Here is a 15,372-nt window from a genome sequence, read left to right as displayed (position 1 = left end):
AGCAAAGAACAGAACTAAAGAATGCACTGCCTGACCACAAGTATTCTTGTTGTTGGTACAGTCCTGTAGGTTTCCCATGTCAACATTCACTGCCCAGTGTTCTATCAAAAGATGCAGCATTATAAGCTCCTTCATAATAAATCTATTGATGCACAAACATTTGGGCAACCATGAGCCATAACAAATCAACATATGCTAATGCTTAAATAGAGATAATACACTTTTCTCGACGTATAGTAACTGTTTGACAGAGTATTGGCTTTCAATGGGACTATTTGGCACTAAAAAGGTTAGTGTGAACCCAACAGAGAATTATACTGTGCTGCCCTCCCGCGAATAAGATTACTTTTGCAGTTGACAAGTGCGTCTACTTTCAAAATCGCTCATTTACAGAACACTGGGACGCTGAAGGTCTAGGCCTATTTATTATTTTACACAAGTGTCCGCATTAGCGTTCAAATTGCATCTTATTTTTCAAACGTAATCTTACCCTCATTGGGATATAGCCTAAACCAAAACTCAAGCTGAACCAAACCGGAAAAATGTGACCTTATTTTCCTGGCATGAATTCGTTGTAGATGGGTCAGGTGGGCTACAATAACCATCGTTGGCACGTTTAATTATCACGTCAGGCGCATTGCATAGAATGTCTGTAAGTGAGAAATTATATTTTGGGAAAAGTACAGCCTAAATATACTTGCATCTCTGCTTCGATTCAGAGCCTCAGTCACTGTAGTTTTGCGATCCTGCAGCTAACCTTACCTCAATAAATTAGATTTTTCTGAACCCCACGCATCGTCCAATCAGGGTGAAGAGTAACACGTTATCTGGATAATGTTCTAATTATCCTAGAAGGTAGTCGCGTGAAGGGGGCTCCGATACAGCGTAGAGCGCATTACCTGACATTTGAACTCCATACTCAAGAGCTAAAGGTCACTCAGTTATCCAATATAACACCACAACAGGAAAATAAAGTTTAAACCATAATCCCTAATAAAAGGTCAAATAAAACCTCCCCTACTAAATACTCATACCCTGTACATTTACCACAGACAATAACACATTCAACTATCAGCAAAGAAAGTAAAAGGAACAAGGGACACCTTTAGTATTTTCCATTCAATTAACTTTATTTCACAATTCTTACATTGTGTTTATTACTTTTAATACCACAGACAAATATCAACTTGCTAAAACAATAGAAAAGAACATAAGATCCATATGGACCTACATATTTATATTATATACATACACTCAAGTCTTTGGAGGTAAACCTCTTCAGCTCTCTATGCAGCACACTCTCAGCGCTGACGTCCATCTTATTAAAGGGGCATCCCAATAAAAATCTACAATTAAAATCAATGTGACCAGACATACAGAAAAATAAGGCTCACTTAACTTACGGGGGTAATTTATTTAAGTACAGATTCAGTTACAAAATGATGTATCAGACACTGCAATTTGAAATGATTTGTTATTAAACCTTGTGAATATTTGATAAGACTAAATATAAGGCAAAGTAGCTTCCTGATTTATAGATCACAAATCCAAATGGAATCTTACTAAATTATAAGAAAGTGTTTTAGAAGTGAAAATGGCAACAACAAAAATTGTGGACAAATGATTTTTTTGTTTTGTTTTAAAATGGCTCTAATGTAGGCTACATGACACTTTTCTCATGTAAAGAAGAACATATCAAATTGTAGATTGATCATTGGATTGGTCCTCTAAGTGCTGCTTGCTGTTCAGTACCCAGGTGTTGTATCAGGCTTCTCAGGCAGATGTTCAGCTGAGCTTTATGTGGGGGCAAACTTCTTGGCCTGGGCCCTCACCCTCTTCTCATAGTCCATTCTGTTCTGACTAAAAGAGACAACAAAGGGGGATTAGTCCATTATGAAATTGAGTATCAGCCAACAAGGCTATTATTTTCAGTTTAACGAAGTGAGATTGTGTATGTTTGAAGTGTCTTAAAGCACACTAAGAGCCCCTTTACCTGTATCAATTATAGAGTAGAACATTCAAAAATATTTTTTTAAGTATCTCTCGACTGAAACTCACCAGTAAATTGTGTAGGCTTCTGCTTGTGCTGGGTCTTGGATGTTGGGTTCATTGAGAAGCTCTTGGATACCCAACAGGATCTGTGAACACAAAACAGATGAAGTCAGCTTTTAGAATGGATTGAAATACAAAACAATGCAGATCAGAAGACAATCACTCGACCAGAGAGTACCATGCTTTGATCCACATAAAAAAATAGAGTAATTTGATACCCGTTGAGCCAATGTCATGCATTCCTCCAAACCGGTGAAAGCACTTGATGCCTCTCCCATTCTTTGTGTGTGTGTGTGTGTGTGTGTGTGTGTGTGTGTGTGTGTGTGTGTGTGTGTGTGCCTGTTTTATGGTGATGGCTGGCCTCCAGTCCTTCTCCTCCTCCAGGATGGAAAGACACACCGTGCCAGATGGGTAGACATTGGGGTGGAAAATGGGTGGCTCAAACTTGCCTGAGAGGACATAGAAGAGATGATTAAAAAGCATTTCTGTCGACTTCCTTACCATCGATATCAAAAATGACTAGGAACAAAACACTGCACATCAGGGGTGTTAAAATGTCAAAATTAAATTGGGATTGTTAAAGTTAAGAAAAAATCCTTAATTGTTTTGTTTTTCACAAAATTAAAATCAAAGTGCAGCAATCACAAAACTACCAATTATAGGCCCTGATCGTCCTCATATAGGCGATTAAAGAAATATTATAGAAATACCTAATTCAACAATGCTGTAACAATTTACGCTACTTTATTAACTGGAGCTGTAATCAATGACTGTATATACAGTATGAGAGTAGCAGCTCAAGCAGGCAGAGGCGTGGGGCCATGCGGTGTGAGTGAGTGATGAAGGGAACAGGAAGGGGAGAGATAGCAACCAAGTCGACTCGCGCTGGTAAACTAACTTATTGCTAGTTATTGCTCATCTCATCTGATTACATAGTACCTGACTTGAGCTAATGTTAGCTTGGCTAATTGAGACTACATAACTGTGTATTCTCCTCTTCAACTTAAGAAGCAGCCTACCTGTTGGCTCTTGGTGATGTAGCCTGTCCTTTTCATTTAACTTAAGTTCTGTCATTTTAATTCCATCTTACTTGATTAGCCTAGATATCTCCTAATAACTTGCCACACGGAGGCTCTAGCTCTATTACTATAGCCTAATGCCGGTTTGATGACTTGTGAATGGTCGATAACAACAAGCTGCAGGTTTACTCACATTTTGGCGGCGAGGAAGGATAATCATCCTTGAACAGCATTCGGAGTTTGTATTGGCCTCCCTCCCACAGCGTCTAGAGAATTGAAGAACATAGTTATTACATCCATTAATTGTTCCAGCACACGAGGGTGTGCCTACACACTATAAAAATACTTTAAATGAGAACACATCAGTTTGTATTTGTACTTGTGTTGGCCATTTTTTTATGTACTATAAGAAACACTATGATATCCGTTTACTCATTCTGACAGACTGGTAGTGGTTGTTGGGTCTTGTTAGAGTAAAAACTACAGAAAGTAAAAGTTGACATACCCCCTTCTTCCCCGGAATGGCACATTCCCAGTTCATGAGGTTCATAGTGCCATCAGGATTTTTGGTAGGCACAGCGACAAAACCCTGAGAGAGAGGGAGGGAATAAGGTTTGAGGAACAAGCTTGCCTTCTGCAATTCATCAGAACAAGTTTATTTTCACTGTTTGTATGGTAGCTCCTCACAAATGGGTGGTCTTTCCTCCATGCTTTGCGCTCCTGTGACAGTCTGCTAAGAGCGATACCAGACATGTCTACTCATTAACACAGTCCTGTGGGAAGACATAAAAACACTCAATTAACATGGCTGGATAGCAAAACCACAAGAGAACAAGGATGTGTAGATAACTACCATTTTTATTAGAAATGTCCACGATATACTATAGTTGGATTGAGGGTTGGGGAGTAACTGAAAACATGTAATCAGTTACATGTAAAATGATTACAAAAAAAACTCACTGTAATCAGCTACATTACAAGCCAAAAATATTGTAATCAGATTACATATACCTTGAAAAACTAGATGGATTACTTTTAAATTCAGAAAGGATGTTTGCGAAAAAATATATTACAACTCCTTTGTTTTCTTAATGACATTCAAGTCCGTTCAAGTTTGTTCAACCTGAACGAGTCTGACCACATGTCAGAGACCACTATGATGACACACCAAATGTGTTTGATGGATCCTTTGTCTTCTTCTCATGCCTCTTAAGGGGAGCGTAATCCAAAAGAAACAAAGTAATCAGATTACATTACTGAGTCTGGGTAATCCAAAAGTTACATTACGGATTGCAATTTGGGACAGGAAACTAGTGCCCTGCCCAGCAGGTAGCCTCCTGGTTAAGAGCCTTGGAACAGTAACCAAAAGGTCGCTGGTTCTAATCCCTGAGCCGTGCTGCCCTTGAGCAAGGCAGTTAACACCATTTGCCTGTGTAAATCGCTCTGGATAAGAGCATCTGAAAATTACAAAAATCTAAAGTGTAAAATGTTGACTTGCCATATTACTCATGAAAAATTCTTATGACATGAAGTTAACTTGAAAGCTAATTAACCTCTTCACTAGCTAGCTATATATATTTCCCCTCATTAATTGTGGATAGCAATGATGTGGATATTGCATTGGTCATTTACCACAAACCCCCGAGGTGCCTTATTGCTATTATAAACTGGTTACCAACGTAATTAGACCACTAAATAGTAATTTGTCATACCTATGGTATACAGTCTGATACATCACGTCTTTCAGCCAATCAACATTCAGGGCTTGAACCACCCAGTTTATAACTACATTTATATAATGGCATTGTTGAATACTCGTTTCTGATTGGCTTGAATGGTATCCTAGAGCGTGCAATATTTCCCTAAATTGCATGGTAGAATTAAATGGCTATTTGAGCTACTTTTTGAAAGCAAAAGTCAAATTGAAAACATTATTGGCATTGTGGAATTCGATATTCATATTAGCAAGCTACAAATCTGTGATTACCATGGCAACTACTGTAGCTATGTAGTAAACTTGTTATGTACTTCAGTGGTGTTGAACACATTTCTAGCAGCTAATGCTAATGTGTTAATTTATAGCCATGGTATAAAAAGGGTTTCAACTAGGTGCTCTATGTGTTTTCTGTAAAATAATGCAACTCCGTGGAAGGTTACTTCCACGCCGCAACACACATTCCACGTTGTTCATTATTTTCCATAGTACACATAACGTTAGCCCCTAGTGATTATCCCTTACATATGGCTCTGGTTATTGATATTGCCAGTAACAAGCTGGCTAGCTACCCAGCTAGCAGTCTAATTAGCAACAAACCATCAAACTAGCCAACCATCAAACTAGCCAACCAACATACATGCACCCACCCACCTGTAAGCCTAGTTAGATAATATATTACAGTTCGTTTACAGGTCATTGGTTACTAGTAGTTGCTTACCTTATAATTCAATTGATACTGGCTAGATGGAGTTCGCTTGTTGGTGTTTGTCAAAGCTAACGTTAGCTAGCTAAAAACAATGAGCTGGGTCGCCTATTTTTTTTACTATCAAAACTAGCTAAAGCTGCTTAGTAATGACGATACTTTCGTGCTAGTAATTCGACCAAGTTAGTTCCCCTGACATAAATAAACGGATTGAGAGATTTCCTTATCTGTTACCGCATATGTGAATACCTGAACGATAGCAATTCAGCTAGTTAGCTCGCTAAAGTCAAGAAAGAGGACCTAAATTTGTTTATCTCGACATATCCTACAGGCACTTCGCAGGGCACCTTTCATGGTCTTTCTTTTTTGGCCATCTTTGGTGTGGCGTCGTGTTGGCTTCATCTGGTGTTCGACTATTTTTTTTAGATATATTATATATCGAAGCTTTTTATCAATTAAAGATCACTTTGAGCCAAAATGCAAGCCGAGATCTACAGCGCAGATTTTAAAAAACAAAAAAACAACAACATTACTTTAACGTAAGCCAATGCAACGTTAACCAATTAAAAACAGTTCTGTAGCAATGACATTTTGTGCAGTAGGCTATATTTTATTTTATTATTTATTTCACCTTTATTTAACCAGGTAGGCAAGTTACAATTGCGACCTGGCCAAGATAAAGCAAAGCAGTTCGACACATACAACAACACAGAGTTACACATGGAGTAAAACAAACATACAGTCAATAATACAATATAAAAATAAGTCTATATACGATGTTGGCAAATGAGGTGAGATAAGGGAGGTAAAGGCAAAAAAAAGGCCATGGTGGCGAAGTAAATACAATATAGCAAGTAAAACACTGGAATGGTAGATTTGCAGTGGAATAATGTGCAAAAGTAGAAATAAAAAATAATGGGGTGCAAAGGAGCAAAATAAAGGACCATGGTGGATGCTACAGGTGGGTGCTGCCATGGTGACCACCGTGCTGAGATAAGGGGGGACTTTACTTAGCAGGGTCTTGTAGATGACTTGGAGCCAGTGGGTTTGGCGACGAGTATGAAGCGAGGGCCAGCCAACGAGAGCGTACAGGTCGCAGTGGTGGGTAGTATATGGGGCTTTGGTGACCAAACGGATGGCACTGTGATAGACTGCATCCAATTTATTGAGTAAGGTATTGGAGGCTATTTTGTAAATTACATCGCCAAAGTCGAGGATCGGTAGGATGGTCAGTTTTACGAGGGTGTGTTTGGCAGCATGAGTGAAGAATGCTTTGTTTGCGAAATAGGAAGCCAATTCTAGATTTAACTTTGGATTGGTGATGTTTGATATGAGTCTGGAAGGAGAGTTTACAGTCTAACCAGACACCTAGGTATTTGTAGTTGTCCACATATTCTAATGTAGTTTTACTTCTTTTTAAGAGCAGTTGGAGGCCAGAGGAGAGTTGTATGGCATTGAAGCTCGTCTGGAGGGTTGTTAACACAGTGTCCAAAGAAGGGCCAGAAGTATACAGAATGGTGTCGTCTGCGTAGAGGTGGATCAGAGACTCACCAGCAGCAAGAGCGACATCATTGATGTATACAGAGAAGAAAGTCGGCCCAAGAATTGAACCCTGTGGCACTCCCATAGAGACTGCCAGAGGCAGTGCCTAATACATTATCACTGAGTATTGACTATGCTTGAATTGCCCTGCCAATGTTGTTCTTATCAGACCATTTAAAGTATGATCACACTGGTAATTCATAATTTGTTATATTACATGTGAGGCACTAAGTGCCTAAGTGAGCATAACAATTGGCTTTTTTTCTGGACTGATGGCCTGCAAGGAGGGAGCAACGGTCTGCTGAGAAAAGGCGACATTCTACAGCTGATGGTGAAACACAAGTCACATTATTTTTGCCTCATTCACCAATTAATTTTGTTACTCCGATGACCAGAGAAAGTGAAATATTCCTAGATATTAAAAAAGACACCTCATAGGATACATCACTGCACTGCACAATGTATACTCTTCTGTAAACTGGTAATCTCTGTATACCCGTCGCAAGAACCCCTGGTTGATGCTTATTTATAAAACCCTCTTAGGCCTCACTCCCTCCTGTCTGATATCTCTCCTGCAGCCTTCATCCTCCACATACAACACCCGTTTTGCCAGTCACATTCTGTTAAAGGTCTCCACAGCATACACATCCCTGGGGCACTTATCTTTTCAGTTCGCTGCAGCTAGCGACTCGAACGAGCTGCAACAAAGACTCAAACTGGACAGTTTTATCTCAATCTCTTCAATCAAAGACTCAATCATGGACACTCTTACTGCCAGTTGTAGCTGCTTTGCGTGATGTGTTGTTGTCTCTATCTTCTTGCCCTTTGTGCTGTTGTCTGTGCCCAATAATATTTGTACCCTGTTTTGTGCTGCTACCATGTTGTGCTGCTGCCATTTTGTGTTGCTGCCATGCTATGTTATTGTCTTAGGTCTCTCTTTATGTAGTGTTATGTTGTCTCTCTTGTCGTGACGTGTGTTTTGTCCTGTATTTTTTATTTAATTTATTTGTATATTTAATCCCTGTCTCTGCAGGAAGGCCACCATTTGAAAGGCTGCCATTGTAAGTAAGAACTTGTTCTTAACTGACTTGCCTAGTTAAATGGAAATAATGTCCATTGCTTGTGTTTCTTGGCCCAATCAAGTGTCTTCTTCTTATTGTGTCCTTTAGTAGTGATTTCTTTGCAGCGATTCGACCATGAAGGCCTGATTCACGCAGTCTCCTCTGAACAGTTGATGTTGAGATGTGTCTGTTACTTGAACACTGTGAAGAATTTATTTGGGCTGCAATTTCTGAGGCTGGTAACTCTAATTAACTTATCCTCTATGGCAGAGGTAACTCTGGGTCTTCCTTTCTTGTGGTGGCCCTCATGAGAGCCAGTTTCATCATAGTGCTTGATGGTTTTTGCAACTGCACTTTAAGAAACTTGACTGACATTCATGTCTTAAAGTAATGATGGACTGTCATTTCTCTTTGCTTATTTGAGCTGTTCTTGCCATAATATGGACTTGGTCTTTTACCAAATAGGGCTATCTTCTGTATACCACCCCTACCTTGTCACAACACAACTGATTGGCACAAACGCATTAAGGAAAAGAATGCTACAAATGAACCTTTAATAAGGCACACCTGTTAATTGAAATGCATTCCAGGTGGCTACCTCATGAAGGTGGTTGACAGAATGCCAAGAGTGTGCAAAGCTGTCATCAAGGCAATAGGTGGCTACTTTAAAGAATATAAAATATATTTTGATTTGTTTAACACTTTTTTGTTTACTACAAGAGTCTGTATGTGTTATTTCATAGTTTTAATGTCTTCACTATTATTCTACAATGTAGAAAATAATGGGCAGAATGTAGACAATTAGAATGGCAAAATGTACCCCAAGTAGTAACCCTTCCGGAAGACCAGTCAATCTGTGGGTTGTGTAGCTTTAACCATGAGATGCCCAGAACCAGAGGTGGGTGAGAACAGTCGATTATATGGAAACAGATCTTTTCCTGGTGATTACCAGAGAGACGCAGGATAGCAGTAACATTTCCCTCCAAAACACGGAAGAGTAGCTTTCCATTGAGAGCGTTGGCTTATAGAGGTGAATCGAGCAAAACAGTGTCCAAGCCCAACTGCTTAACAACCCCTCGGTCCAGAAAACTCTCGTCGGCGGCTGAATCGACGAGAGCAGACAGAGGAAAAGCCTGGCTCTGCCAGACAAGGTTGGCCTCAAGCAGGGGTCTGGGAGAGGATGGGCAGGTGATTTGGCTCATCCCCCACTACTGCTGAGCCCTCTCTTTTACTGGACACAGGGTACAAGTGGAGACCAGTTGGCCAACCTGGCCACAATACAGACAGCTCCTAGTACTGATACGCCACTGCCTCTCCTCTGGAGATAGACGGGTCCGGCCGAGCTGCATGGGTTCATGCCACTATAGCTTTGACAAATTCCCCCAAGGTTGTAAAGCTAGGGTTAATAAGAATTAGGCAAAGACTCAGATTCTGCAAAAGGTTCATTGTAGTTTATTCATGAGAGCTCTCAAGTCAACCAACATTTGAACAGTCTTTATAACCACCTATACGCGCACGCACACACACACACACACACAGGTTTATCCCTTTTCTACCAGCCTTGGCAGTTTCTCGCCGTTCTCTCCTCTCTAGATTAGAGAGGCCATAAACATCAGGCCCTCCTGTTGTCAGCTTTTTCAGTTATCATGTGTAGTCTACCTGTAATTGTTCTCTTGGGGTGAAGTAGAGGCGGACCAAAACGCAGCGTGATTATATTGATTCATGTTTAATAAACAAAGATAAACACGAACACTACAAAACAATAAACGTGGAAAACCAAAAACAGCCCTATCTGGTGCAAAACACAGAGACAGGAACAATCACCCACAAACACACAGTGAAACCCAGGCTACCTAAGTATGATTCTCAATCAGAGACAACTAATGACACCTGCCTCTGATTGAGAACCATACTAGGCCGAAACATAGAAATACCCAAAACCTAGAAAAACAAACATAGACTGCCCACCCAACTCACGCCCTGACCATACTAAATAAATACAAAACAAAGGAAATAAAGGTCAGAACGTGACACTACCAGCCTGTTTTCTCCCTCTTACACACACACACATACATTATTAGAATTATAGTATTAGATGTTTCAGGGTGGAATTCTTTAGTCATTACTTTAAACATATACTGTACATTCCTTTATCAGTTCATGATTGGGATCTGCCTGGTGATGTGATGCAGTCAGAGAAATTTAACAAGGCACAGAAGCAGACATCATGGGACATACAACCCTACCCTCCCTCTCCCTTCGACGCTAACGGAGACGGTTGTCAATGCGGATAGTGACAGAAATTAGTTCATCAAGTCCATCAGGCTCCTCTCTAGACACCAACTCGTCGTTGAGGGTCTCAGTAAGTGTGTTCCGGAATGCTTCCTGAAGGGCCTCGTCATTCCAGCCGCTCTCTGCGGCGAGGGTGCGGAACTCAAGATTGCCATTATAGCACTCAGGAGTCGGAACAAAAGGTTCACGGGAGGAGAAGAGGAACTGGAGACAGGTTGTGAATTCTGAACAGAGATTCGGACCTGTAGGTCAGACAGGCTTGGTCATGTTGATCAAGAAGAGTGCCTTGCCCCACAAGAATTCGGCGAAGAGTAGTAGAGTCTGCTGGGTTAATTTCTTGGCCAGGTCGTACTGTTACGCAGAGCGAAAACAGGGGAACCCAAGAGCGGACTCAGATGCGGAAGCAGGAATGAATGAACCAAAATGTTTATTGTCACAGAGAGATGTGGAGTGCAGAACCGGGGTAGCTCAGATGAGTTACATAAAAACCAGAAGTGTAGACTGAGGTTGGAGTTGACTGAGTTGAACAGGGTAAACAGGTCCTGAGGGGAATCCAAGGCAGTGGTGGTGAGTGAAGTCCAGAGCAAGGTGGTTGGGTGGTGAGACGTAGTACAGGATCCAGAGACAGAGCGGTAAATGAGCAGATATTACGATCTGGCAGAGTGGAAGTGGCAGGAATGAGTTTATGTAGAGGTCTTGATTTTATGGGAAGATTTGCAGCTGGTTGGGATCTGCCCTGACTCCAGCACATCTGTCTCCAACCACACAATCACACCAAGAGAGAGAGTGTACAGGGGGAGAATTGCAGGTTAAGACGCCACCGATGAACACCAGAGGGCGTAGTGGGAGCAGATGTGACAGTAACATGCTGATTGGTCGACTGTTTGAACCATTAAAGGGTGCTCTGCTATTCTTGGGTAGTGGAATGACCTTTACTCCCTCCGTGTCTGAGGGCACACATCGTTTTCTAGGCTTAAATTGAAGATGTGGCAAACATCTAACATAATGTATTCCACTACCAACCTCAGCAATTTACCATCCATGTTGTCGGTAACAGGTGGTTTTGTCTTTATTTATAGATAGCAAAAAAAAATGTAACCTCTTCCACAACCACTTTGTGGACCTCAAAACTACAGTGCATGTATTTCATTATTTGGGCCATTATGCATGAATATGAAGGCTCAGCATTTGCTGTTTGCATGTCATACCTCAGTTTGCCAACAAAAAAGTTATTCAAGTGGTTGGAAATATCAAAGGGTTTTGTTATGAACAAGCCATCCGCCTCAATGAAGGATGGAGCCGAGTTTATTTTTTGCCTAGAATTTAATTGGAAGTACTCCAGAGCTTTTAACTATAATTCTTTATATCATTTATCTTTTTTTCCATAGTATAGTTTTTTTCTTCTTTTTGTTTAGTTTAGTTAAGTGATTTCTCAATTTACTGTATGTTTGCCAGTCTGCTGACTTATTTTCTATTCCCTTTGCCTCATCCCTCTCAGCCATACAGTTTTTCAATGTATCATCTATCCATGGGGATTTGGCAGTTCTAACAGTCAGTTTCTTGATGGGTGCATGCCTATCAGTAACTGGAAGAAGCAGTTTTATAAATGCTTTCAAGTGCAGTGTCCAAATGTTCCTCATTACACAAATTAGACCAGCAAATATTATTTACATCTTTGACATAGGAATCATTGTGAAACCTCTTGTATGACTGATGATACACAATTTTAGGTCCAGTCTTTGGAACTTTGGTCATAGAAGTAGTCATCTATCAGTAACAACAAATAACCAAACTCCAGGGTGTTAGTAAAAATCAGTTTGTTCTTATTGATACCCTATTACCAGTGGTGTAAAGTACTTAAGTAAAAATACTTTAAAGTACTACTTAAGCAGTTTTTTTTTTTAGGTATTAGTACTTTACTTTACTATTTGTATTTTGGACCATTTTTACTTTTACTCCACTACATTCCTAAAGAAAATAATGTACTTTTTACTCCATACATTTTCCCTGACACCCAAAGTTCTTGTTACATTTTCTATGCTTAGCAGGAGAGGAAAATGGTCCAATTCACTCACTTATCAAGAGAACATCACTGGTCAAATCAAATCAAATGTTATTTGTCACATGTGCGGAGTACATGTAGACCTTACAACAGGTGTAGACCTTACAGTGAAATGCTTAATTACAAGCCCTTAAACTCTTTGGACAAGCCCTTAACCAACAATGCAGCTTTAAGAAAAATAACTGTTAGGTAAAAAATAGATAAGTAAAAAATGTAAAATAAAAGTAACAAGTAATTAAAGAGCACATGTAAAATAACAATAGCGTGGCTATACAAAGGGTACCGGTACAGAGTCAATGTGCGGGGGCACCAGTTAGTCGAGGTAATTGAGGTACTTGAAGGTAGAGTTAAAGTGACTATGCATAGATAATATACAGAGAGTAGCAGCAGTGTAAAAGGGGGGCAATGTAATAGTCTGGATAGCCATTTAATTAGCTGTTCAGGAGTCTTATGGCTTGGGGGTAGAAGCTGTTAACAAGCCTCGTGGACCTAGACTTGGCGCTCCAGTACTGCTTGCTGTGCGGCAGCAGAGAGAACAGTCTATGACTAGGGTGGCTGGAGTCGTCGACAATTTTTAGGGCCTTCCTCTGACACCGCCTGGTATGTGGTCCTGGATGGCAGGAAGCTGGGCCGAGTGATGTACTGGGCCGTTCGCACTACCCTCTGTTGTGCCTTGCGGTCGGAGGCCGAGCAGTTGCCATATCAGGTAGTGATGCAACCATGCTCTCGATGGTACAGATGTAGAACCTTTTGAGGATCTGAAGACCCATGCCAAATCTTTTCAGTCTCCTGAGGGAGAATAGGCTTTGTTGTGCCCTCTACACAACTGTATTGGTGTGCTTGGACCATGAAAGTTTGTTGGTGATGTGGACACCAAGGAACTTCAAGCTCTCAACCTGCTCCACTACAGCCCCATCGATGAGAATGTGGGCATGATCGATCCTCCATTTCCTGTAGTCCACAATCATCTCCTTTGTCTTGATCACATTGAGGGAGAGGTTGTTGTCCTGGCACCACACGGCCAGGTCTCTGACCTCCTCCCTATAAGCTGTCTCATCGTTGTTAAGGTATCTTACTTTTACTCAAGTATGATAATTGGGTACCTTTTCCACCACTATCTACTACAACTCTGGTTCAATTGTACAGTATGTAGTTAAACCAGGAATGTGTTGGATATGTGCCATTGAGCATGATCGTGCCATCATCCGATGTACCCATGTGAGAGATAGATACACTGTGTCCTGTTCTCTCTGTGTGTTTCCTTGTGCCCATCCTGCCTCGGTCAAAGTCTGCAGAGAGGCGATGTTGTGCTGCCTGCCCTGTGGGAGATGGTTTCAGCTGTGGGAACGTGTGCTTTGTCATGGGGCCTCTGATTACATTCTCAATGTCTGGCTTTTGCGTTGCTCATCGACTGGACAATTGAAGGAAATTACAAACCTGATCCCTGGCCTGCCTCTATTTGTTCAATTCTAGGCTATTTGATCAACTTCTGCTTATTTGACAACTTGAGGAATTTTAGTGATTTGCTGATTTCCGAGGCCTTTACCTCAACTAACCCTTTGATTAGCAATTAACTTAAATGTTATCTCAGTGTTTAAGTTTATTAAGTTTACAAACCTACACACAGTCTTTCAAAAGTGCAAGACTACTCTCTCTGTGTTTCTCGGGTGTCACGAGAAACTTCTGTGTTGTTGTGAAGTTGTTGCTTCGCTTGTGATCTTGTGGATTTTCAGGCAAAAGTATTTTGCCTCAAAGTGTAAGGTTCTGCATTTATTTTCTTAGTCAACCTTGTGTTCTGGAACGTAAGCTCTGTTTCTTTGTGTTTTTGAACATAACACTGTCTTTCATTTTTGTTCATTGTTTTCACCTGTGTTAGTTACTCACCTTGTCTCATAAGCTCCTTATTTAGTTCAGTTCATTGTTTTTTGTGCCTTTGTGAGGTATTGTTCATTTTGACTCTACTAAGCCTTTTCCTAGCTTGTTTGGCGAGAACCAGTTATAGCCTTCAGTCCTAGTTTTGATTCAACTGCCTGTTTGTCTAAATGTGTATGACCGTTGCCTGCCTGTGACCACGATTCCTGCCTTCTGCAATGGCGAAATAAACACCTGTCGCGCTCTGCGTGTGAATCTACACCTTTTTTCCCCTGAGTATTCATTACACAGAGAGACTCTTGGTGATGGAAGAGATTTAGGAGAGTGTTGTTTTGGGAGATCCGCTTGTTACAAACCATTTCTACTGCTGTTTTTCTATTTAGGCCCTACTCAAAGCGTTCCAGGAGTAAGAATAAGGCAAAAAAATATGACCCAGCAACAATGTCATTTGAATGTTAAAAATACCACAAAGTACAAGATATTGACATTTTTTGATGGCTGACGAAGACAGTGTTTATTAACGCCTTGGTAAGAGAGGAAACAATTGAAAGGATCATACATATAAAACAAACAACAATTCACCTCATAATAATCAATATTTGAACATTCACACAAGTATGGTATTCTCAAGTGTTTTTATAATCATACGCAAAACCTCAATTTTCTTAAATAGGGCAGAGAAGTGTCCACCTTGACCAATGTGTTATGTTAACAAATATCTTCTCTCACTTGTTTAGACAGTTGACATGCCTGCGAACAGTATTATATTTTGTGTGAATTGAACCAAGTTATTTCTCATTTAACCAGATATTTTGTAACATGGATAGAGAATGATTAAGGGTTTTACATAGAAGGATTTACAGACAGATACTTTAAAGAATTACAGACAGACCGATGTTTCTACATGTAACAAAATCTTGCTTTGGAAAAAAAATGTTATTTGGTACAATTGGCTTGTCTATACAGTACCAGTCAAAAGTTTGGACACACCTACTCGTTAAAGGATGTTTATTTTTACTATTTTCTACATCGTAGAATAATGGTGATGACAA

At 40.4% G+C, this 15,372-nt stretch overlaps 1 protein-coding gene across 1 annotated transcript; it reads right to left on the bottom strand.

Annotated features, from left to right (window-relative positions):
• Positions 1 to 1,109: 1,109 nt before the first annotated feature.
• On the bottom strand, positions 1,110 to 6,011 carry LOC109898288 (SUMO-conjugating enzyme UBC9-like). Its single transcript, XM_020493206.2, has 7 exons — positions 5,507 to 6,011; positions 3,759 to 3,844; positions 3,577 to 3,660; positions 3,265 to 3,337; positions 2,392 to 2,501; positions 2,059 to 2,138; positions 1,110 to 1,860 (listed from the first exon to the last, which is right to left on the bottom strand). The coding sequence occupies exons 2-7, from the start codon at positions 3,822 to 3,824 to the stop codon at positions 1,797 to 1,799; spliced, it is 477 nt and encodes a 158-aa protein (XP_020348795.1). The 5' UTR covers positions 3,825 to 3,844; positions 5,507 to 6,011; the 3' UTR covers positions 1,110 to 1,796.
• Between the last annotated feature and the right edge of the window lie 9,361 nt (positions 6,012 to 15,372).

The sequence above is a fragment of the Oncorhynchus kisutch genome, linkage group LG10 (genome assembly GCF_002021735.2).
Source record: "Oncorhynchus kisutch isolate 150728-3 linkage group LG10, Okis_V2, whole genome shotgun sequence".
Taxonomy (NCBI): Eukaryota; Metazoa; Chordata; class Actinopteri; order Salmoniformes; family Salmonidae; genus Oncorhynchus; species Oncorhynchus kisutch.
This window is presented reverse-complemented; position numbering and strand designations above follow the sequence as displayed.

Excerpts from the sequence above, each read along its gene's own strand:
- LOC109898288 (XM_020493206.2), bottom strand. The coding sequence starts at position 3,824 with ATGTCTGGTATCGCTCTTAGCAGACTGTCACAGGAGCGCAAAGCATGG. Across the intron at positions 3,661-3,758 it reads GGAGGAAAGACCACCCATTT|GGTTTTGTCGCTGTGCCTAC; the intron begins GTGAGGAGCTAC and ends CCTCTCTCTCAG. Across the intron at positions 2,139-2,391 it reads CAGCCATCACCATAAAACAG|ATCCTGTTGGGTATCCAAGA; the intron begins GCACACACACAC and ends TTGTGTTCACAG.